Consider the following 25,818-nt stretch of genomic DNA (forward strand, 5'->3'; position numbering starts at 1 on the left):
TAAGGAACTACAAGGTACCAGAAAGTTTTCAAATCATTAGTCTGTTCTTAGGAAGTTCCACCAAAGAACTTAAATTCATATTCCAGCACAAGAAAAAAGCTTTCTCCCGAGATGGTAATTTCCAAGTTCTGCCCAAAAATTTCAGTTTAGTTTTCAAACTATAATCTGTCAAAGAAAAGACAAGGTAAGTTCATTGTAAACACACAGGAATGAGACCTATGGTGGCCTACGGTACCCCAATTTCCTGTGCCAGATTCTGATCAGGAAGAATTTTGGTGCAAAGGCAAAGCTGTCCCTGTAGCAGGCCGTGGAGGCCCATAAAGTTGTGCCAGGTCAAGGCTCCCGCATTTTCTAGACAATCAGCTCACTGATGGCAAAGTCCTTGTATTCATTTCTGTTAGAGGCTGAGACAACCCCAGGGCCATAGTGTGGCTGGAAGGATTAGGTCAACTGAAAAATCCAGTGACCTCATCAGGATTTGAACATATGAACTTCTGGCTTGTAGTGTAGTGCCTCCACCAACTATGTTACTGCGTGCACTGGCCATAAAGCCTAGCATCAAAAATTATATACATGTCAACTCACCCCTCAACCCTCACTTGAAGAGCCTTTTGGACAGCCAGTGAAGCTATAGTTTTTTGTGGTTGTTTACGTACTTGGGATACAGCATCTGCTACAGACAACAGATGTCTGTCTTCTCCATTTCCTTGTTCCATGGGTATAATGTGTACAGCTCCTTGATACAAGTACACCTAAAGCACGACAAAAATTACAACATATTCTTGATATAACAGTTGTTAATAATATACACAAAACTGACAGGTTTATTCCTAGGTACATAATATGTTTCCGTGAAGTCTGTAGACAATGTTCTGTCACTGTATTCACATTTTCTTCTAATATTTGGTGAATATGAAAGATCTGATAATTAAAATGCACATGCAAAGTACAATGTCTACCTACAATTCAAAAAGTACATCCATAAATATAACCTCTGAAGTTATTCAAAATACATAATAAATTCATAAAAAACATGTATTATATTAAGAGAAAATTTCAAATTCATATTTTTCCCACTCAGATACACGAGCCAGGTTTACTGACTCAGTGTAGGGACTAGACTATTGGCAGGATAGTCAATGAATCCGGGATCAATTCCCAGCAAAATTACAACATTTTTCTCTTTTCTACAGACTGGCTCTGGGGCCCACCCAACCACCAACCAAATTGGTACCATGGTTCTCTACTTGAGAATAAAATTGACAATGGGAGAACCTGACCATTCACTCCATCTAAGTCTATAGTTAAGAATGTATGGAGCTATACCTCTATTCCCCTACATGCCTTCAAGTTGTGGGGCTCAATTAAGAATAGATACAAGGTTACCTTTACACACATTAGTCAGTGGTTTATGATTACAGGAGGATCACATCTGTCATAACTCAGTAATTATAGGAGAAGCTGTAAAGAATATATTTTTTTCAATGGTACTTCCAGCCTATTTAGGGCCCTGGCCTCTTACTTAGTTCTGTAATCATTTCACAGACAGTAGGCCTCCTTGGACAAGTGATCAGCCCACCACAAGGCCACTACCTACACACAGAACAACAAAAACACAGAATAAATGCATACACACACCAAACATCCATGCTCTGAGTGGGATTCGAACCCACAATCCCAGCATTCGAGAGGGCAAAGACAGTTCATGCCTTAGACTGCACGGCCACTGTGATCAGCTGTACAGAATAAAAAGAAAAAAAAAACTTGGAGGTGGTGTACTCCATGATGTAGTAAACAAAATTCCCAACAATATTCCTTAAATTTTAATATTAAGCTTATTTAAAAATGGGAATAATGAAATATAAATCAGCAAAAATGTCCCATCATGAATTTCAATAAAACCTGTGGAAAGGGCAACTTAAAAGGGTGTAGTTAGCTACACCACATGGGTTGCAAAAAAAAAATACTACAAATGATCTACCTTGTGACAGAAATATAATTATAATATAATATAATTGCAAATTTTGCAATATCTTTAATGGTGAAGTAGGGGCAGAACTGAATGTTATTAACATCTGTGTTTAATTCTGTTAATACAAAAGTGGAAAAATCCATTTATGGCCGTATACAAACCAGACTTTCTTATAAACCAATATGGCTGAAAATCTGATTTACCTGATGAATTCTAACGAAGATGTCCCTTACAAAACTTAACAAAATGTATGAAATGGTTAATGGTGCACATGGAAAAGCCCATTTATGGCTTTATATAAGCTGAGCTTTATTATTAATCAATATGGCAGAAACCTGGAACTGTCAACTTCTCATGAAAGTCTTCCATGTTAAATTTCAACACAACCTGTAGAATGGTTCATGAATCAGGGTAAAGTACATTTATGGCCTTACATAAATTTGGCTTTACTATAGATCAGCATGGCTGAAAAATAAACTGCCCAACAAATTCTAATGGATGTCTCATTTAAACCCTAATATTAGGTTACAGATAGAAAAGACACCAAGCACAGACATATCAGACATCCACAATCACATCTCCAGGCTTCTTACTGGTTAGAGCTACTATATCTGTAATGTCTCTAAATGAAATTCAACTTTATGATGGGATAATTTTAGGCATTTCTAATATAGAACACTTATAAAAAGTGGAAACATGGTAATGCCACAGGTAGGCCAGGTACTCATTGAGCCTTACCCCTTGTCCTTTGCATCAGTTCTAGGAACTCAGTTCCAGAAGAGGTAAAGGTGGAAGTTGTACTTGTGTATTCAGTTCAAGAGTTTATTGTTTTCTTTATATCCAATGATGTACTAGCTCCACGTATTTTTAATTTTGGCACTGGATGGAGATGAGTGGTCGGCTCTATGCCCTGGCTGCTTTACCCTTGGTACCCATCGGATATGTGGCTAGGTGGGTCACAGAGTCAGTCTGGAAGTGGTGCTGAAAAAACAATCTTTGCTCCCACCAGGAACAGAACCCAGATTTCCAGTCATCAAACCACTAGCCTAGTTTCTATACTGACTGAGCTGCACTGGCTCTATTCAAGGAATATTACAACCATCAAATTCATCAAATATTTTGTTATGACAGAAAAATTTCTTGTTTGCAGCTTGTTATCCAATAATAACATGAAAAAGGTACCAACCCTTTGTTCACAAGTTTGTGGATTGGCCCACTCTGGGAGATACTCTGCAGCTTCAATAAGCAAGAACTCACCATCTGAATCAGTAACTCTGCAAATGAGAATCAACACAGTGAAGTGGAGCATTGATTTCTGAATGAGATCTAACTTCAGGTAGCTCAGTCACATTCCTCTGTGACAGTTCAAATCACCATGGCACAGTCACCATTTGTTACACTGAATGTAAGCTTACAAATTCCCCATATTTTGAAGAAAACACAAAAATAATTGTAAAAGAACATTCACCAATTGCTCATATAAATACAGCCCAACAGTAGTCTCTAATGCCTCTGGTAGATGGGGGAAGCATCGAGATACTGCTGAGCCAGTAGAGGCCAAACTCGCTGGCTGAGTCGGGACTGATGGCATGCACCAGTACCGGTAGGGAATAGAGACTGGTAGAATATCACAGGGGGACGCACAATGGACCAATATCTGGTCTAAGTGCATGGGGAAACCCACCCTCTCCAATAACAACAACAACAACAACAACAACAACAACAACAACAACTGATGTTAGATGTGTTGACAGAGTTTGTTTCCAAAAATGTCCCAATGAAACTTCAACAGATTTCATGCTAGTGTCCAGTACAGTAATAGTATTGTCACGTGATGGGTGTATAATGCAACAAATAACTTCAAGCCTTACTGGATATAGCGAATTTTATTTCACATTCGCTCTTACAATCACACAATTTACAAGCTCAACATTACTGCCATTGGCAGTATCACAAATACTGTACGCAATTAACTGGTGACTGACTCGTAACTAGATAACTTGAGAACTCGAGAACTGTCTTTGGCGGCTGCTAAACTTTAACTCGTTCACTGCTGACTGGAGAACTGTCTTTGGGCGCTGATACACTTTAACTAACTCCGGCAGCTGTGTAGTTCCCTTATATAGTCACAGCGCCCGCCTGTTACGCAATGGGTACCCCTGTTGCCTGTTACCTGTGTCACAGCTGTGTTACGTGTTACCTCACCGTGGGGAGTAACGACAGCGCTACGATGCCGCCACGTACCGCTGGGGAGGGAGGGTGTCCTCCATTGCGCAACACGTCATAGTATAATGAATCAACCAACAGTCACAGAACCATTGGGGAATAGGCAATAATAAGTGAATGGCATACAAAATTACTCTTGCTGATCTCCCTTCTCTGACAGGAAGCTGAAATTTTCTTTCAATTATTACAGAAATGTTGTTCTGTGCAAAAGTATTTACTGAGTACACGGTTTTGTGAATTTGCTTATATGAAGGGAAATAACTGTCATTTAAATTCTCTCATACATGGAAAAAAAGCCAAAAATTGATGTGGCAATGAAAGTATTAACTGTTTGAAAAATTAAGACTGACTTGCACCTTTTAAAGATGGCTGAACTTTCAGTGAAAATTATGCATGACAAGGTCACACATCAACATCATACATGAGGAATTAGTCTTATTCATAAATGATAAGCTGTGAAATTCATCAGAAGTTTGTATATTCTTCGGCAGTCTTAGCAAAATTTGTTCCACAAACCACAACAATAATGTCTTACTCAGAACTGTGTATAGAAATTCTTGACTAAGCACAACAGTCTTAATGAAGAGTTTCATAACTTGTACTCTTCTCCAAGTATAATTAGAACGATCAAGTTAAGGAGGATGAGGTGGGCGGGGCATGTCGCACAAATGGGGGAGAAGAAGAATGCATATAGGATATTGGTGGGAAAGCCAGAAGGAAAGAGACCACTGGGAAGACCAAGGTGTAGGTGGGTGGACAATATTAAAATGGATCTTAAGAGAGATAGGATGGGATGGTATGGATTGGATTGATCTGCCTAGGATAGGGACAGTGGAGGGATCTTGTGAACATGGTAATGAACCTTCAGGTTCCATATAATGCTGGGAAATCCTTGAGTAGCTGCAGAATTGGCGGTTCCTCAAGAAGGGCTCAGCTCCATGAGTAAGTAAGTATGCACGACCATCTACTCGTTGCCCACCCACAGTATTAGCCGAGTTTGTACCAAGTGATTTTTTCCTGGTCAACAAACTGTACAGGACTGTCAACAGAATGAGATTTCTGAAATGGCAGGAATGATACAAAACACAGTCTGGGAATAAGATCTAAAAGTTTGTGATGATGGTAAATTGTTACAATTAATATGTTGCTGGATATTATCCATCATCTTGTCTGTTTTAAAAAAAAACCGCCTACTATCAAAAACACAACGTTTCGGGAACTGGAATCTGTCCCCATCTTCAGGTAAAACCTACTCAGTTGGGTCCAATAGACAGAGCTAGCCCCTATCTTCGGACAACTATGCCAGTTTCAGAAGGGGTTCATAAAACAAGCACAATGATAGCTTCAATATTTCTTAGCTCTCACAGATGGTTTGTGTTGTGCTTGTTTTATGAACCCCTTCTGAAACTGGCATAGTTGTCCGAAGATAGGGGCTAGCTCTGTCTATTGGACCCAACTGAGTAGGTTTTACCTGAAGACGGGGACAGATTCCAGTTCCCGAAATGTTGTGTTTTTGATAGAAACTAGACTTTTTTTTTATTTTGAGAACAGAAAAAATGCTGGATAATGTCCAGCAACATATTAATTGTAACAGTCTGGGAAACTAACACAGTCCTACCAGAGGTTGCACCAAAAAACAGTATTACAGCTGGGAGACACTAAACATAATCAGGAGAAGGCTGATTAGATGGTATTAAATTTGAGTAACTGTTTTAGCCATTAATTTGTCCTAAAATTAATTCCAGAGTTTTCTGATATGACACATACAGTTGACTGGTTTCTCTAAGGTTATGAATTCCAAAGGAAACTTCAAACCTGACAGAATGCAACAAATTATACAGCAAATACCACAAAAACAATTGTTTTAGTGGTATAGTACAAAAATTTCTTAATGACCAAAATGATGACAGCAATAAAATACATTCCCGTGAAAGAGCCAAATATGTGACATCTGAGATTCTCACAGTGGCGAACACAATGATTACTTTCTTCAGGGATGTGATGCTATGCAGTCTGCACTTTGAAGAAACCTGCTGCCTCCACTTTCAGGAGATGGTCACACCACTGAAGACAGTAATTTTCAGAGCAAAAGATGACTATAAATGAATGTATCAAATTTTTATGGAGAAACCAGTCAACAGAAAAAGCAGAGGGGGTTAAAGATGAATGTAAGTGAATAAGTCTTTGTTAATGACAGTGATTTGACAAATTACTTTAGGATGAAATCAATCTATGAAGAGGGAAAATTAAAAGCTTACCTTGCCACCAAGCCATTAATTTCTTTTGTTAACTGCAGCAGCAGAAAGACAACGAACCATTCATCTTCTATGTCATCCCCATAGTGTAAACTGCCATATAAATGTTGTGGCAGTGGACCTACCAAAATAAAGTACAGTTTAAAGCTGCATCATGTTTCAGTCCACATTAACGTTTTCAAGATCAGAATTGATAGAGGTTAGATTTACTTTATTTTATTTATACTATAAAATAATTACTGGGCAGTCAAAGAGGATGAAAATGAGAGACAGATATTCAAGCAACAATACATGACAATGTAAGATTTGAGGCTTTCATGGCGGTGACTATGAAGAAAGCAGTCTTCTGGGATTTGGCACCTTGTATATGTGGTGTTAACCGACGTTTCGGAGGAACGTATCGCCTCCATCTTCAGGGTAGAAGAAAAAATATAAGAAATCGCAAACGAAGAGACCGTGAGAACCGCGGTTCTCACCCTGAAGATGGAGGCGATGCGATACGTTCCTCCGAAACGTCGGTTAACACCACATATACACGGTGCCAAATCCCAGAAGACTGCTTTCCTCAATACATGACAAATTCATCCTCTCATTTCATGACCAATTTTTAGGCAATTTTTAACCTGTTTCTATCCTAGCTGTATAACTCTCAAATAGTACAAGAAATGCAAATGCCATAATCAACAAAACATCAGAATTGGATAGAATTATCAGTTACTCATCGTGGATCCACAACAGTGCAACTGAATACAAACAAAGCCATATATAACACAAACATTTAGAAACAGCACACTTCACACTTAGAGGCAAGTCCTTTACAAAGGAAAAGATAACACAAGCTATCAGAGGCATACAGCAGAACAGTGCTAAAATGTAAGGTGTAAAACAATCCTACTAGAATCCTCACCAGAAGATTAGTCAATGGAAGCACTTAATACAACTCTGTGTTCAACTTCAGCAAGAAAAGTCAACAATTCACACAACCAACAATTTATTGCATAACACAAAAAAGCTTTATGATACTAAAGAAAAATTTTACTCTGTATTCGTAAGTTGCCCTTTCCTTTTGATTTTCTGAACAAAGGCCTTTGACAAGACAGGAAGGAATAAGTGGTGCAGAAAACCTGCTCACCCCCATATACATTAATATTCATATACATTATAGCCAAATATCCATCTGTCCATCCCATCCTGTTTCTGCCACATGGAGAACTGCAGAAAAGAAATGCTAAATATAACAAACGTTCCTTTGGGGAGCCATGTGCAGGAAAACTGCTAATTTCACTGTTATATAAATGGCTTTGAATCTAAGTCAACTTTTTTCCCCACTCTTTCCCCACAAGAAAAAAGTTGGGACCGTGGTAACAATGAACTTACTTTCATTGAATCCATGGTAGTGAAATGTGTACTGAAAGTCACAATATTGCACACATTTGAGCCAAAGAACCTGCAGATGTTAAATAAGAGCCACCAGGGACAACAAAAATATTCCTCGAATTGCAGTGTAGATTTTTCCTCAGAGATATGTCAAACATCTGTCCTAGTATCTTACAATGGTTTTCCCATATGCAGCATTACAGAAAAAATGGTAAATATAAATAAATAAAAAAATATTTCTCTTGGTGTGAAAACCCAGGAAAATTACTTATTTTTTTCTGTTTAGAAAATCAAGCATTCGGACGTCCAGAAAGTTCTACTTTCTTTCTCCCAAAGTGTGCTTCATAGAAAACAAGCAGTTTTGGGATGAATTAAATGCCCACTTTCCTTTGATGTGACATGGACTGCACAAAAAATGATGTTTCCAATATGTGTACTCCTTGCTGCAGGAATGTGTTTTTCTAGCCAGTGCCTAGCACTGATAGGGGGCATCCAGGAGTTGAGGGGACACTCAGACAGGTGGACAGTCAGCAACTTGTCAAACTAAGTGCTCACTTCACTTCACCCCAATGTATTAGGTAGATATTCAAACAGACAATACTGTCTCCCTCTGAGACAGAGGAGGAGGTTCGCTGCTCTGTTCAGTCAAGCGCCTACAGTGAAAGGCTGAACCCTCCTCTTGTCGAAGAGGGGACCCCATTTCTCAAACATCTAAATGTCTAGGGAGAACAAAAATCTTTGGGCGTTACACTTAGCATTCTCTCACTGGTCCAATCCAATGCATTATGTAGATGATCAACACAGACAATTTTCAGTCTCCATCCAAGGGAGAGGAGAAGGGTGTCCGCTACTGTGCTCAGAGTACCTACAGATAGGCCTTTCCCTCCTGCTGCCAAAGAGGAGGCCCCACTGCCCAGCAGCGATGGGGAGTAGAGAATAGACACAGATAGGAAGATCACATAAGCCTACTTTAGGAAAGTATACTAAAAATGGTAGATACAAGGAATGTTAACCATTCAGTCCAGAATCTTTTGTCATCTTGTCTGCTGCCTAAAAACATAATAATTAGAATATACAAAACTATAATTTTGCCTGTGGTTATGTAAGGGTGAAAAACTTGGCGGAACACAGGCTGTGGATGTTTGAGAACAGGGTGTTGAGCAGAACATTCGGACAGAAGAGAGATGACGTGATGGGAGACTGGAGAAAACTACATCATAAGGAGCTTCATAATTTGTACTTTATGCCATATATAATCAGAATGATCAAGTCAAGGAGGATGAGATGGGTGGCATGCATGTGGCACGTAACATGAATTGGGGAGAAGAGAAATGCCTATACGATGTTGGTGGGAAAGCCAGAAGGAAAGAAACCACTAGAAAGGCCAAGATGTAAGTGGGTGGACAATATTAAAATGGATCTTAAGAAAGACAGGATGGGATGGTATGGACTGGATCTATCTAGCTCAGGATAGGGATCAGTGGACAGCTCTTGTGAACACGGTAATGAAACTTCAGGTTATATAAAATGCTGGGAAGTTCTTTAGAAGCTGCACAATTGGCAGCTTCTCAAGAACGGCTCAGCTCCATGAGTGCTGATGACAAGAAATGTTAACTCTTGATGAGTTTTCTTCAGAGGAAGAAAAGTTATTGTACCTCAATAATGAGACAGAATGCCCAAAACACTAATATGGCATATGTACACTCTTAAACATCTCACATCATGAATACATTCACATTTGTGCCATTTAAAAAAAAAAGTTCATTCTGCATGGGAACACGGAACATATATGAAATTTTTGAAAAACTGCTGTGAAAGATCTGGTGAAATAATCATGGTTTGCACTACATTGTGGCATATGGCTTTGTTTTGTGATTACTTACTTAGGTGTTCAAGTTGTTCTATATAACATATTAAAATTTTATGAATGTGGAATTCCAAAGCCAGTTGTTCTATTTTAATCCAGAAATAGGATTTTCTTCCTACGATACTTAACATCAGAATTGAGTTTCAAAGGTCACAAAAATGGCACATGTTTGGTTCAGAATATAGAGGCATTAAATGCAAGTAACCATCAAAACAACAAAAACTGTTTCTGCAATTTCAGACGTGTTACTTAGAAACCACAGTAAGGCGAGACACTTGACAACATGAACATAATTCTGTTACTGACAAGATACAGACTGTCTGGGAGAATCTAATGGAAAATATGTAGCAGTAATGGAAGAGATATAAGCAGCACATCTGAAGTGGATGCTCCATCTACCAAAGTACACACTTTATGTCTGAAGTATGAACTTGCAAAGGTAACCATTATTCATATCATAATTTGCAATATTAGCCAGTTAACAAAATAATACATTTTTATTCTTCATGTAACCATTAGAAGACTACTGGTGTACAAAGAAATCCCATTGTCCCTCTCAAGAGAACTGATAACATTATCTTGTAAGTAGGAATAACTGAACATCATTCTAACTTCTTTTAATAGTTGATCATCCTACCTGTCAATGACTTTCGTTCATTAATTAAGTTATTATATCTACCACAAACATCCCAACTTTCTTGGAACAGAGGAAATTCAACCAACTATGATATCTACCAATGATTTATATAAAAGATTAGGAACATAACGAAGCTGTCGAAACTGAACCAAAATCATGAATATTATAAACATGTGCAACTATAAACAATACTTATTTAACGACGATTCTTCGGCTTCAGCAACTGTAAATGAAATGCATCCAGTTCTAAAACTCGGATTATTATTTCTCTGAAACCAATGGTGTTTTTAAATACATACTAAATTACTTATTAAGTTGTCAGTTGATATAAATTACAAAAATTGCATACCTCTGCCATTCTCCACTGAAGACAATGACAACAATGGTGCAGTAACACTGAAGGAATCTTTATGCCATATATAATTTTGACTGTATTTACGGACTACGGACTCCACATTAGACAATGCTACCTTCACGTCCTGTTGTCTTTCTTCATTCGCATTAATAGTGTCTTCAGTCTCAACGGGAAATAAATAATACTCAACAAAATCTTCTTCCCTCATACTTTCAAGTATACCGTCCATACTCAAACAAAAGAATGAATCATCTGAGAGTTAGCTCATAGCCAAGAAACATATAACCCTGGCAGTAACATTTATTCACAAAAAGTAGACTTGTATTTACTTTTTCAAATCTACGGCTTTATACTTATATAATTGAATGAGTTTTCAATGGGAACATTTCTGTATGTTAATTGACTGACGCAGTATAAATATGGCTCCGAGTCGGAATCTTGACAGTAGATGGGTTCGTAGATATCGGGCATTTTTCATCGTAGGTAGTGTAATATTAAGTATCCAAGTCTTCCTTGCGTACAGATTCTTTCCAATTGACGCTGAAGGTGATGAGTCTTCTCAGGAGCATCGAGATCTTTCAGGGAAAGGAGTAAATGTAGAGGTTAGTATTCTACTACGCTGTGTTTGTACCGGGCCCCAATACTTAATTAGAGGGCGGTACTTACGACAAATTGTAATAGTGCTAGACCAACACGGTTTCATTAGGAAAAATATTAATTTATTTTTGCGTCATTCAGCCAAATCCATGGTATAGAAGTTATACTTCATTATAATTTAAAATTTATTTCACCTTTCAGGTTGTAAATGAGGATCTGAATGGTGGAGTTTCATCAAGAAGATTTAAAGAAAATTATTTAGTAGTAGACGATGAAGACAGTCCAAGCAATAGCAATCCAGCAAATGGTTTATACATTAGAAACAAAGTTCCTCCTGATAAATCGGACTTCGTGCTGAGGAGCAATGGGGGTGCCATAGAGAAAGTGCCTAAGTTTAGTAGTAAGGATGGAGGATCTCTTGGACTAAATCGTTCTAGTTTAAGATTAGAAGAATTAGATTTTGTGCCTGTGTGTGATATCGTAGCTAAAGAAGCAATATCTGCTATTCACCGTGCCAAGACACAACTCTGCAAACAGAAACTGTCAAACATCACGTGCCTTATACAGCAAAGGCAGCTGTACCCTCACCACCTTCCCAACTCATGCCCATCACCAGGTAATAATGGAAACTTACATGACATCTATCTATCTGTCTCGCTATGGCCCTACAGTCCTTTTGTTGGAACTTCGCCACTTTTCAGTTTCTTAATGCTATACACAGTCAGTAGAACTCTTTTGTTGTGGAATCAGCCCTTCACAAGGCTGTTACCTAGACACAGAACACCACAAACAGAATAGACACACACACACACAGACATCCATGCTTTGAGTGGGATTCAAACTTGCAATCCCAGAAGTCGAATGGGGCAAAGACATTTCATTCCCTGGAACGTGCGGCCACAGTGATCAGCCGTACATTACATAATTGATCAAAATATAAATATTGAATTTGAATCAGAATTAGTTTTGTCATCAACCTTTTATATATCATATTGCTTTGAATATAAGTGACCCTTGAATTTATGACGCATCCAGTTTTTTATTGTGGGTTTCAGGAAAAAATAGAAAGGCACACTTTCCTCGAATTTGAGATGCACCTTAATTTTTCAACAGAAAAAATGTGTAAAATTGGTATCTTATGTTCAATGTAATATGGTACTTTACATTTACTGTACAAAGATCTTCCCTGTAGGGAAATTTAGAATTTCTTTAATGATCTGCATAATGGGAAAACACACTGGTGTTACTCATATGCACTGATATTCCATACATTCTGCATTTATAATGTTTGCTTTTGAATGTGTGTTCTTATTTAAATTTTCTTAAAATTCATAACAGCATTGTATATTGGTAAGAACTCACTCTAATTATTGTTGAAAATTCTAGATACAGGAGTACCATTACTTGTTTACTATATTCTGGTGTTTTAAATAATTAAGATCCACGATATATTAATTATAATGAGCGGGGGCATGACAACTTGCTGTATTCAGAAGCTAGTACCTGCAGACACTGACTTAATGAGATCCAAACTTGACTTTCATATGCTCATTCTTTTCTTATAATGTTGGTCTCATGAAGGGACTAGCATCAGAAGCTCAAGATGAGCAACATTGTTATGGGCTTGACCAATTCAGTGCACAAAATTTGTGTCAATGTACTAATTATAATTATTGGTGCCCCAACATGTTGCTTGAGGTGGATGAATGTTCATGTACTGGGTATAGAAACCAGAGGGGACAAGTTTTACTACAGTAATATATGTTCTGATGCATATGTCATCAGACCATCTATTTGTAGTCCCAGTCTGTGCTGGACGAATATTATACAGAAATGAGTATAATGATACAATGTGAATGGCAGAATATTATGGCTACATCGTCTCAAGGTTATCCATTCATTCCATTCACTCTGTAGATTCACCTGCCAATGGTTCATACCCGATTAATTGAATCCCTATCATCAAAAGCAAAATTACAGGACATGAAGCAGTGGGGAGCTCACTGACATGTTGGGCTTATACTTATGTGAGTTGGTTTGATGTGACAATAAGCTTCCAACGGGAAGAACTCTTATGGCATGACGTGTGGGCTATACACTCACGCTCATATTTGAGGACTTGAACCACAGTTGAAAAGTCTGCAGCTTGAGGTTGCAGTCAATCAAAATTATCAATGCTGAGTGTGCAGTTTCAATAATGGGTTAAAACCACTGAGAATTCCATGGACTTGATTTCAATTGATAGTTTGTCATTTTTCCAAGAGTTATGGACCACTGCAGTCCTAATTTGTGATGGTAGATGAGGATGCTGTCATCTGTTTATGTCCACTTGTGGGGTCTATGGGGAGAGTGAAGAAGTAGGAATTCATGTCTTCTTGGAGCTTCCCTTGGGCCAGCTTTTCAGAACTCTCACTCTCATGGATTTACAACTGTGAAAAGTGTGAAGGTTTCTAGTAGTGAGCTATGCGTATGAGTATGAAGGGTGAGCCATAAAACCGGCCCTTGCACTGCGACCTTCAGTGATCTATTGTGCTTCCCCTTTGGATTAATCCTACACTTTGAATGAAATGTAGAACTTTATTTATGGGGGCGACATAAAAGTCACTTAGTTCAATGAAGAACTGACCCAGGTGGCGATATCTTAGGTTAGCTATAGCCCCACAATCACATAAGATGTGTGTGGCTGATTCATCTTCTTGTAGGCACCTTTCACAAGTTAGGTCATCTGTCAGTCCCAGTTTGAAAAGGTGTCCATTTAGGTGTCAGTGTCCAGTAAGTAAGCCTAGTAGTGAACTAACTTGTTCGCTTAGTTTATTTTGACCTCAGTAAATTACAGTTTAAAAACTACTGAAATCAGTGATACATGTTTCATGTTGAATGGATTTTTGTCTTATAGAAATGTTTTAACAACATCCAGCTTTATATAATACAAAATCAGAAAAGTGTTGTAACAAGATTTGGAGAATTAAGGTTATGATGCTCTCATAACATATGCTGGTTTCCAAGCCAGAAGGATGCACCAAAAAATTACAGAACATGAAATAGAAATGTTTTAACAACATCCAGCTTTATATAATACAAAATCAGAAAAGTGTTGTAACAAGATTTGGAGAATTAAGGTTATGATGCTCTCATAACATATGCTGGTTTCCAAGCCAGAAGGATGCACCAAAAAATTACAGAACATGTGAGGATGTATCTGAAAAGAATTATGGAATGTTGAAAAATCATTTAGAAGTTTCTTTGGAACCATATTTGTGCTACTTTGAATTACTTTTGTTGACAAAAAGATCAGGAGGACATGCTAGTTACCAGCATTAAAAGCAAATTGTTACTTGAAGAGCAGGTGGAAGATGAGCCAGAAACTTGAGTACATGGCAGATCAACAAACAGAGCAATGAGTAAGCTTAAGAATTCAATTATGAACATTTTCATATCTGTTTCTTACATATCGGTGTTTAAGGCAAATAATTTAATTGTTTCAAGCTTTACTCTTTTGTACCATAATATTTTGCCATTCAAGCTTTCCTGCTCCATTAAAGAAATTGCAATACTTTTGCATATTGTTCTTAGCTTATTCTTTTGCTGTCCTATGTGATCTACATGTAAAGGAATAAGTACTCCATTCCCACCATTCTAACAATTTCCAGCTTCCATTTCATGAGCTATTCTACTGGCTCCATTAAAAGACTTCAGTTATGCTAGTTCTTCTCTGAACGTTGGGTGAAGCACATACATAAAATACAGTGATGCTTTCAGAATTTATAGCCAGGCTGATGTAAAACTGTCAAAAGTCTGATCTGCAGCCAGGGCCAAGAATAATGTACTGTATATTTTTAATATTCTGCAGAATGTGTTATTCTGTAATAATGGTGTAATGAATATTTTGACACAAAATTGTGTACAGATATCTATTCTAGTTACATAGTAGTGACACAGCCAAGTGGAGGGGTGTGGTGTCATCGAGTGTTCAGTGTTTTGTTAGGGGGTCTATGGCCACAAAAAGTTTGAGAATCACTGGTCTAAATCGTAAAGCTGACAAACCAAAAATATTTTTGGCAATATTGGTTGATCTTATTAATAATTAGTAATTAAATACTTTTTCTCATGCATTACAGTTTTTTGGGAGTAAGGCTTCAAAATGCAGAGATAAATCCGTATCACCAATTATCACAAAGTTATCATTCTCATGGATTTCTTCATTATTGGGAATATTTTAATTGGTCATGAAGTGATATCCATTCCAGTACACCATCACACATGGTTCTGTGCATCGACATAAGTAAACTTGTAGTTAGGATTGGCCAGTGCTGTTAAAATAATGCTGTAGAATGTGTCTAACCTGAATTGGGTGATGGCACAGTTCTTACATGTTTGCTATACATAGCACATCCACAGTTAATAAACTACTAATGATTCTTAAATCATATTATTATTATCATTTATTATCATTCAACAATCCATACATACAGGTATTACAATCATTTGGATAAGGAAATTGTCAGTTTTACATCTAATTCTTGTGCATATCTTTACAGTATACTCGTACACTGTACCACCCTAATATAAGGGGTTTGTTGTCTGAATAATACAGTGCGTACAATCAAGTGCGCGCCGCGGCTGCAATTTGCCATGAGTCATACCACCGCAGAACGGATGCAGTCGCGGGGAGGAGCTGCANCTTAAATGAGTTAAAATTTTCCCTTTGTCTTATTTGACTGGGGACCTTATTATACCAACTAATTCCCACACATATCGCACTCCTCTTAAAAAGAGCTGTATTACAGTGGTGTACATGAAAATTTAATTTTCTTCATGTGTTATATTTATGAATGTCCGAATTTATTGCCATAAAAGCCTTGTATTTTTTGATAAAGCATGTCACCTCCAATATATATGGAGAAGGCATTGTTAAAACATTGTAATCTTTAAAAATTTGTCTACATGATGTGCAACTACTAACATACAGTTACTAATTTCCAATATTCGTTTGTTTGAGGGAACTGCAAAAATAAGGATAACGGCAATGTATTATGACACATCAGTTATTTAAAAAAAATCAGTCAAGCCCGAAAAGAGATCATCTGTACTCTTACTATGCAGGCAATGAAGGAATATCCGGACATTGTACACTAAAACACAGCCAGATGAAATGTGACTGCTCACTGCATGCTGGTTTCTTGCTTGGCTTCCTTTTTGACCCTGAAGATGGAAGCAATTTATTCTTCTGAGAAGCTGGTTGACTTTCACTGGACTACACAGCATTATATCCTAGAGGACAGAGCACTTCAAAATGGATTAATATTTTCTGCAGCCTTGCTGTGGCTTTTATGTCCTCTTATCTTGCAGAATTTGTTTTTCTGTTCTCATAGTGTTTGCCTTAAACATCCAAAGGCCATTATAAGATCAGGGCAACAAAATTGAATTTAAGAAAGAGATCAATTAATTTTTATTACAGCAAGGTTCCAATTGACTCTCTAATGACATACAAGTCAGTTGTAGACTTGTAGCTTATTTATATGACCCAGTCCTGTCTGAAACACATTTGGTCTTGTGAATGAAATTCTAATATTATTGTATTTATTACTGAGGCTTGTCTTTGTGTGTGTCTTATTATATTTCTAGGTTTCACTGCAGGAAAATCTTTAGGTTGCTACAGAGATGAAAAGACTTTCCGGTTGCTTTCTGGATATTATGCAAACCTCAAAACTACAAACTCACCAAAACACTGCATCAACATGTGCCTTCAGTCAGGATATCCTTATGCTGGTGTACAATACTCGTAAGTGTATGAATTCAGTGTTTCTCTATTGTGTGATGGAATGTTGTTCATTTGTGTAATAAAGTTATATTAAGAAGTTATAAGTCAAGAAGTTAAGGAAGATAGTTAGTTATTGGAGAGGGTGGGTTTCCCCATGCACTTAGACTGGTATTGGTCCATTGTGCTTCACTCTATGATATTCTACCAGTCTCTATACTCTGCCGATACTGGTGCTTACCATCAGCCCCGATCAAGCCAGCGAGTTCGGCCTCTACTGGCTTAGTGGTATCTACAATACTTCCCCCATCTATCAGAGGCATTAGAGACTACTGTTGAGTGGGAAATGTCCTTGAATTTAGCTCAGTGACCTCCTTAGGAGATATGAGGTTCTTTTACGTGCCGTAAAGCTACGATACAGGACCCATGGCTTAAAGTCCCTCCCGGAGGACTTGTTCCCTGAATTTTTCCACCCTTAAAAATTCCATGACCTCCGCCGGGTTTGAACCCACGTACTACGAGTCATGAGGTGGGAACGTTACCTCTAGACTACGGAGGCTGCTAGTTAAGGAAGATAGTAAAGATGCGTGTTGTGTCAGTATAGGAAAACCTATCACCATTTACATTAATGAATTTCACAGTAGACATCCCTTTTGAGATAGAACAGCCCTCATCCTGATTAGGAGTTGCAGTGGGACTCATGTTTATCTTTTCTCCATATTGATTTTTACCATTCTTGAGTGCCATGTGTAATGTTCTGTTACTGTCCTTACCTCTCAGTGAGACTTCAAGCCTCACAGGTTGGTCGCCACTTTATGTAACTGTCCACTTCGTTGGGCCCCTTACGTCTGGCGTCACTTTTATAACTGTTGTCACTCACTCAGTGATGTTCAAGCCCCACAAGTTGGTCGCCACTTATAACTCGCCATCACGTTCGCCCCTTTGTTGTCTGCCCTTTTATCTGCCGCTTCCTTGTTGCTGTCTGGTTCAGGTTAGGGTGTGGGATTACTCTGAATTTGGATTTTTATGGGCGCCAGTGGACTTGGGTGAAATCCACGAATTTGGAACGAGGAAAACAAGGGGGGGATATGGATAGGTGGGCATTTGGGGTTCTGACTGCTCAGACGGTAGGACGAGATTCTGTCTCAGGACGACTTCTGGGCCTTGCTCACACAAGGAGAGAGAAAACACTTAAAACACACGCTTCACCCACTGTTGCTTTTTATTATAGATGTGAACTAGAATTACACATTACACGGCTGTAGCACTTTGAATTTGTACACCGGACTCGGCCAACACCAATTTAACGTCCGGGAGGTTACTCCTGTTACTCCCTTTTGGCTACTGACTCCTCTTATTCCCTTTTTGCGACTAACCCCTGTTACTCACTGTTGATGACTCACTCCTGCTATTTGCTTCTGATGACTGACTGCTCTGGAGAGGCAGATGTCCTGACGGTTCCGGGAATGCCTGGTATCCTATCCTCTGAAATTTTGCTGATTGGCTGAACCTAAAATTTGGTTGTTACCATTCCGCCAATCCCTAACAAGATCCATGTTAATTTGGGCCTAAGTACAACACGCTCCTTCTGACAGCTCTCAAATAAATGAAGGTACACTAATGATCGCTCGGTACACCTCTCTGAAAATTATTGCGACTCGTATCTGTCAAGTCTCAAATTTTCAAAGACTCGCACCATCGAAGTTAAGCATTGAAATTCCCAGAAAACACAGCGGGATACTTCCTGCTCCATTCTGGGGGTTTCAAGTGACCTGCAGCTTGCTTGTCCCTCAGAAAGACCAGATGTTGTCCTTGGCGTCTGCTGGTGCTGGGGTCAATTCTGTATCATCTTTTGTTAACAGTAGTACAGTTCGTTTACATGTAGTCCATTGTAATTAAGAATGTAAATGAAAAACATTGTGGAGGTTCCTGCATGGTGCAGTTACAGTTCTGTAGTCACCTGTTTTAGCTTCTCAGTGGGCCCCTTCTGCATGCTAAATGCCCAGTACATCATCCCCATATTCACCATGACATTCACATTTTTGGGTCATGCTACATCCATTTGTGTTTATCATAATAGTCCCTCCTCTTCTTCTAGGTATATCTGTCACTTAGAAATTAAGGTCCTGTAAATTTATTAAACAACTCTTGTCTTGTCATCAGGAATCTTTCCTGTCTTTCTTCTACTGTCCCATGGTTTCTGCAAGATTTCCAACTTGTGTGTCTGAACTGGGAACTACAAACTAGAGTTGTGTGGGCTATTCTCAGTGACCTCTGTCTCAAGGTCTAAATGTGGAATCCAGAACTCAAGTCATGTACATCCACATAATGCTCCATTCATGGTTCAAACAGCTTACAAATGCCAACAGTTATTGGACTGTTCGTTTTCCTGTGCTGTTCTGACTTATACCTGCTGGTGGGAGCTGCACTGTAATCATTAGGGAACCACATGAAACCACACAGACCACATAGACAATTCCCATTGTACAGTGTAAGACTGAAAGAACTGCTAACATGAATTCTAGGGTACTACTGTAAAAATGCTGGCTCCACATTTTTTAACATTCAGACTAGCCTTTACTGACAAAAAATGTGCAACATTAATCCATTCTACAAGCAGAAAACCATGGATGCAGTTTGTGGCAATTTGAAATAATGCATCCCAGAGAACAGAGCAATCTTGATGGAGGTCTGTATTCAAAATCAAGCATAGATGCTGTTGATTACCAAGTTCTGAGGTTCTTTTCCTGAGCATGTCGAGAGACCTACCTCTCACAGTTCCTTCGTTGGGTCACAAGGAATGTCCCCTTGGATGGCATGTCTGGCAAGGAGGTATGAGGTGGTATCAGAAAGTTCCCAGACTGTTATTGTTGTAACTGCCTCGATGAAAGAAGATGAGAGGAGAGGCCAAGGTCACACTTCAAAAGTCTACTGCATCAGTCTGCTACATGACACTGCACTGTGAACAAGTACTGTTTTTACAAGAATGCTTTTTTGACTTCATGTTTTGTTTCATCTGAGAATGGATGACAAAATCAAGCAACATGTTGCATCAAGTTTTGTGTGAAGCTTAGTAAATCTGCTACTGAAACCCTTGGAATGCTTCCTGAGGATTTTGGAGAACGTTCTTTAAGCTGGACAGCAGTTTTTGAGTGACACTAATGTTTCAAGGCCGATGAAGTGTCAGTTGAAGATGACAGACATTCAGGGTGACACTAGCACAATAACAGAAAATGTTGAAAATTTTGAGAATTCATCAACAGAGACCATCACTGAACAGTCCATGAGCTCACAGTCTCCGCTGGGATCAGTTATGGAGTTTGCCAGAAGTTCTTGACAGAAAATTTGAACATGCGCCGCATTGCTCCTTCATCATGTCAACATGCCAGCCAAGACATCCCTGGAATCTGCAGAGTCTGTGACTAACAACAACATGGTTATCATTTCCCATCCTCCTTACTCACCGGACTTAGCCCCCTGTGATTTTGCTTTGTTTCCCAAATTGAAAATGGAACTGAAGGGATGACATTTTGAAACAGTGTCTGACATGGAAAGGGAATCGCAAGCAGTACTTGACAGCATTGAGGAAAATGGCTTCCACAGTGCTTTTGAAGCATGGAAAAATGGTGGAATCGCTGTATACGTTCCCAAGGAAACTATTTTGAAGGAGATGCCAGCCAAAATTCAGTAAGTTAAGCTAGCATTTTTTTGACCTAGTCCAGGAACATTTTTGATAGCACCTTGTGCAGTCTGCTTACATTGATTTTCCATTTGGAAGGCCTACACATTAATCGAGATGAAGGTTAATAGATAATTCCCCCATCTTACTGTCTTTCTGACTTTTTATGTCCCTTCTTGCCAGCATTATCTATGTTAAGTATGTCCATGAGAGAGAAATTTGTGTTCACACACCTTTCAATCAGTCACATTCACTTAACACGTGGACATTTTTTCATAATGATACAGCACACACTAGTCCACAAAGTGATGCTCTTCTTACTGTTTCCCATATTATTACTGAATTCTTGTCTTATAATTAAGAACATCATGCATTTCATTTCCATATCACGTTGCATGACATCCTTGGCAATGGTCACTGTAACATTCTTGTATTCATGTACAATGTAGGTCTTGACAGATCTGTTTAATGCATGCTGTTTTATGTAATTTTTATGTTTGGTCCTTCTGTGCTACAGAAATACATATATCTGTGGTACTGTATTAGCACAGTTTTATAAGGTCTTAATTACAGGCCCCTGTGCACCCTCATAATGTACTACTGATGTGAGAGTAGCCTGTCGGTTTTATTTATGATTTTACCGTCCAACCATGCACATGCCATGTATTAATTTTAGCATTTATTTGGTTGTGGATCTATATATGGAAATTAAACAGGCACAGATGGCCTTACATGGTGATATGCAACTAAATCCACATCTGCAGCATCCACCAAGCTTCCAAAGAAGCCTGATAAGGATGTTAGTGTGTAAACTTTGTATCAAGTTTGCTTGCATGCAAGCGCATCAGTATTGAGTCATTCTGTGAAGGAATATCTGAATGAAATTCAGTTTTTTAAACATTTGTGTTTCTGCAGTTGTAAAATTGTTATATACACATTGTTTATATATTGTAAATAGAACAGTATTCTGTAGTGAACAAAAATGTTACCTCTATCACTTAAAAAATTACATTATTTAAGATTCTGGAAGTATTTTCAAACCTGTAATAATCTTCTCAAGAGATTACCTTTGTCAACTTTGACATGACTGATTGTCCAAGAAGATTCTAGATTACAATACAGAGGTTATTTAAACAGGCCAGCTTTGCAGTATGATAATTTAGTAATAATCTGTTTCTTTTCCCACCAAGGATAAATTCCATCGTGTGATCTTGCTGCCTGCCAATACTCACTTTGTCAGTCTAATTTTACCATATTCAATGATTGGAGCTTTGGCCAAAGAATTTATATTTCTTGTTTGGAAAATTACTGTCCTTTTAAAAATGCAGTAACTTTCCTATGACCAGATATTCAGGATTGTGAGTTTGATATGTGGGTGTAATTCATCTTTCTTTTATAAGAGATTGTAATGAATAGTAATCATCTCATATATTTTAGAACTGAATGTTTCTGTGGGAATGAGGAACCTCCGTCCGCATCACGCCGCCCTGACTCATCTTGTAACATGAAGTGCCCAGCTGACCCCAGAGAAGCATGTGGTGGTTACTTCACTATCAATGTCTATGAAACAGGAATTGCAAGTAAGTAGTAATTTACTGTGACAGGGAGAGGTTACAAAACTACAAAGGTGTGTAAAAAAATACNCAGTTCCTTTTTGGTAGTGATACTAATTTGTGGTTTAGTTTCATCAGTGCAGATTTTTCAATTGCCCTGGATATTCTATATATCTGCACTTTAACCTCAACATATGTTGGTGTTAATGGCCATGCACAGAACATGCGTGAGTATGAGCCATGTTTATATTCACTGATAATGAAATCGGAACCAAAACAAAACAACCAAATAGGTAGGTCCGGCAGTAATATTCTAGACTTAGATTTTCACTGTTTTTCCCAGTCCCTCCAGGTAAATTCCAGGATAGTACCGCAATTATGTGGTGCCCACTTCTTGCCATAACCTTTTCATGTCATCGTTCATGAATCGCTGTCTCATCCAGCACTATGTAGTCTGATACTGTATCATTAAGTCACCGACTCACTAACCGACAGAATTATTTAAGAACCTGGCATTAATATTGCCATCAAAAAAGGTAATACAAATTGAGACATAACCAGTTCTAATGCTAATACAAAACTAATAATATAAAGGAGAGAACTCCGTGTCTGAACAAAACCTAGCAGCAAACCACAGTCTCTGTAAACATTGGTATATTGGCTAAGGTGTAGGAAAGAGAGGTGCATGCATGTCAGCATGTTACCGCCAATGCCACCATGGTCAGCTCATGCAACAATATAATCACATTGATTACCTCCTCCCTCTGTCCTCACTACAAACCCCACCCCCTTCCCCCAGTAATTGCGTTCCTACCACATCCCTTGCAGCATATACCAGTTTTCCTTCCAAACAGTACTTGATCAATACCTACATGAGTATAAATAGAAAAACTAAGCCAATAATACATAAAAGTTTTCTTAATGCTAATGACAGTTTCAAGTTTTTAGTGATCTGTGGTGTTTACAGTTTCCAGCCAACATCTATATTGTGTACACAGTCTGCACATATACAAAAACTCATAATGGCAAATCCTAGAGAACCAAGCAAGAAATGGCTTTGAACAAATTGAGTAAGAATTATGTCCTCTGGTCTCCTCATTAAGTGACTTTTATATATCATTATTTTGTGCCAGTTTTACTAATTTTTATTCAGTTAATTTTATATTTGTGGGTAATTGTTATTGCATAATAAATACCTGACACAGAAGTGGATCTGTTAGGCAAATGACATACTTGCTAGATATAGGTTCCGTCATAATAGAAAAGTTTATGCATATGTTCAATATTTAAGGACCTCAGGATGGCTTAAATTTGTTGAAATACATCACCTTTCTTTTATAACCTAATGAGACAGTGTACATTGTGTGACAGAATTTTTTATATATCTCTGTTGATTGTTGCAACACTATACAATCACCCAGCATGAATTCTGGACCTGTCCCAAACTTACTGAAGTTCAAATATTTTGTAAAGATTCTGTGGGTGAAGACACTTTCCAGCAGTGAACCGTGACAGCTTCGCACAGAGCTATAAACAACATACGAACATATCACTCTTAACCTTTATCGGACGGGCTTTTAAATTGCCGGTAGCCCCTGTATGGCCGGGATTTAAATCGCCTTTATTGAGGATCTTTGCAAACCTTGAGAAAAAAATACATATTTTCCGTTCTATGCAACATAGAAATATGAACTAAAAAGAATCTGAAATACAAGAGAATTTTCTACATATATGTAAAAGATCACGTTTTAAAAATGAAAATTAAATCCCCTGTCTGTGGTTTTCCATCGCGAAGCTATCGGCAAAAATTAAAAATTCCATAAAAATTGATAGCAGCATGCCAGAATTATGCAGTTTTGGTCTCCCCTGTTCTGGTTACATTCCACACCATGCCAGTGACGCGGGGTCTAGGCCACTGAGTGTTATGAGAGGAGNTATAGTAGGATTTATATTATATTTTTTCATATGGTTATCATCTAATTTCATGAAACCTATATGCAAGCATCATATCTACTTTGTGGATAATATTCAAGGGTTATTGTATTAATAGCTATGTTTCTTTTATTATAGAATTTACGCCTCAAGTGCCAAGAGAAGTTGCAGAGTCTGAAGAACCTCCAGTGAGAATTGCCTTCCTTTTGACTCTGAACGGACGAGCATTACGTCAAGTGCGACGGCTCATCAAAGTCTTATTTCACAGGGACCATTTCTTCTACATTCATGTTGATGCTGTGAGTATTTGGCACACATCAGATTTGTATCCTTCTGGCTTGCATGTAGTCCAACCATTTATTTACTCTTTCCATTAAGTTTTGTCCTTCTTTATTTCTAAGTTCAAATTCACTATTTTAACAGCTGATGGCTCTTATTGTTGGTTCTTTAGATTTCCAAGGTGAGGTTAGGGTGTTTTTGCTTTATATCAGTGTGAAACCCTTATTGTGGGCTTTTACAAAACATTACTATGCTCCATTTACTGAGGGAATTATAGTGTGTTATTTTCAGTTTGTGATATAGATCATTATGTCGTAATTGGGAATTTACTAGATTCTGTTGCCAGCACATATCTGGTATTCATATGCTGCTGGGAAATTCATGCATATTTACACAGGGCTTTACTTCTGCGAGGTTGACTATGCAAGGTGTAACACACCCTGTCAAAACAGTTTTATATCTCCACAAATTTAGATTTCACCCTAATTTCACTCCATTTTTAAGTCCTGACAATGGAAATTTACCCATTTTTAAGTTTACAGCATTCTATTCAGAACACTTGAAGAAACACCATGCCATTGGACTCGTGTTTAAGGATTGTTCCAGTAAACTAGGCACATTTTTGCATATGAAAGTTTTTGAACCTCGGAGGAGAAAGATGTACATACGAGGGGGTACCCAAAAGAAACCGAACTTATTTTTTTTTTAAACTTATTTATTCAAATTTTAAGCACAAACCTTCAATCCCCTTCAAAGTACTCTCCACTTACACTAATACACTTGTCTAGTCTTTTATTCCATTTTTCAAAACATTGTCTAAATTCATCTTTTGAGATGCTTGACAGCGCCTCCGTCGTTTTTTCCTTCACCTCAGCAACATCAGCAAAACGCTTTCCTTTCATGTCTCTTTTCATTCGAGGAAACAAAAAAAAAGTCGCACGGGGCAAGGTCGGGTGAGTATGGAGGGTGAGGAACAGGGGTCATACCATTTTTGGTCAAGAATTGTCATACAGACAGGGCTGTGTGAGCAGGGGCATTGTCATGATGGAAAAACCAGTCACCCGACTGCCACAAATCTGGCCACTGAGCTCCAAGTCACTCCCGACAGCTCCACAATTTCTTCAATGGTCCGTCGTCGATCTTCCTTGATGATTTCACGAATTTTTTCAACATTTTCATGTGTTCGGGCCGTGGAAGGACGACCAGAACGAGGTTTGTCATCAATTGACATTTCACCATTTTTGAAATGGGAAAACCACTCAAACACTTGAGTTTTCCCCATAGCATCGTCCTTGTACGCCGTTTTTAACATTTCAAGAGTTTCTGTTCCA

The 25,818-nt window shown here is 38.3% G+C and overlaps 2 protein-coding genes across 4 annotated transcripts in view; one reads left to right on the forward strand and one right to left on the reverse strand.

Annotated features, from left to right (window-relative positions):
* The window catches only part of LOC111872941 (protein ecdysoneless), a 37,622-nt gene extending 26,677 nt beyond the window's left edge, over nucleotides 1–10,945 (reverse strand). The window contains exons 1-4 of the mRNA XM_023867249.2: nucleotides 10,684–10,945; nucleotides 6,457–6,574; nucleotides 3,159–3,246; nucleotides 586–752 (exon numbers count right to left, since the gene is read on the reverse strand). Coding sequence (XP_023723017.1) covers nucleotides 586–752; nucleotides 3,159–3,246; nucleotides 6,457–6,574; nucleotides 10,684–10,918 — 608 coding nt within the window. The 5' untranslated portion in view covers nucleotides 10,919–10,945. The remainder of the gene's footprint in view (nucleotides 1–585; nucleotides 753–3,158; nucleotides 3,247–6,456; nucleotides 6,575–10,683) is intronic.
* A 163-nt stretch (nucleotides 10,946–11,108) lies between these two features.
* LOC111872948 (xylosyltransferase oxt) overlaps nucleotides 11,109–25,818 on the forward strand; it is a 70,998-nt gene continuing 56,288 nt past the window's right edge. For all 3 annotated transcript variants that reach the window (XM_023867261.2, XM_023867271.2, XM_023867280.2), the window contains exons 1-5: nucleotides 11,109–11,291; nucleotides 11,488–11,902; nucleotides 16,912–17,068; nucleotides 22,161–22,303; nucleotides 24,347–24,507. In XM_023867261.2, coding sequence (XP_023723029.1) covers nucleotides 11,109–11,291; nucleotides 11,488–11,902; nucleotides 16,912–17,068; nucleotides 22,161–22,303; nucleotides 24,347–24,507 — 1,059 coding nt within the window. The remainder of the gene's footprint in view (nucleotides 11,292–11,487; nucleotides 11,903–16,911; nucleotides 17,069–22,160; nucleotides 22,304–24,346; nucleotides 24,508–25,818) is intronic.

Source organism: Cryptotermes secundus, unplaced genomic scaffold, assembly GCF_002891405.2.
Source record: "Cryptotermes secundus unplaced genomic scaffold, Csec_1.0 scaffold1079, whole genome shotgun sequence".
NCBI classification, from domain to species: domain Eukaryota; kingdom Metazoa; phylum Arthropoda; class Insecta; order Blattodea; family Kalotermitidae; genus Cryptotermes; species Cryptotermes secundus.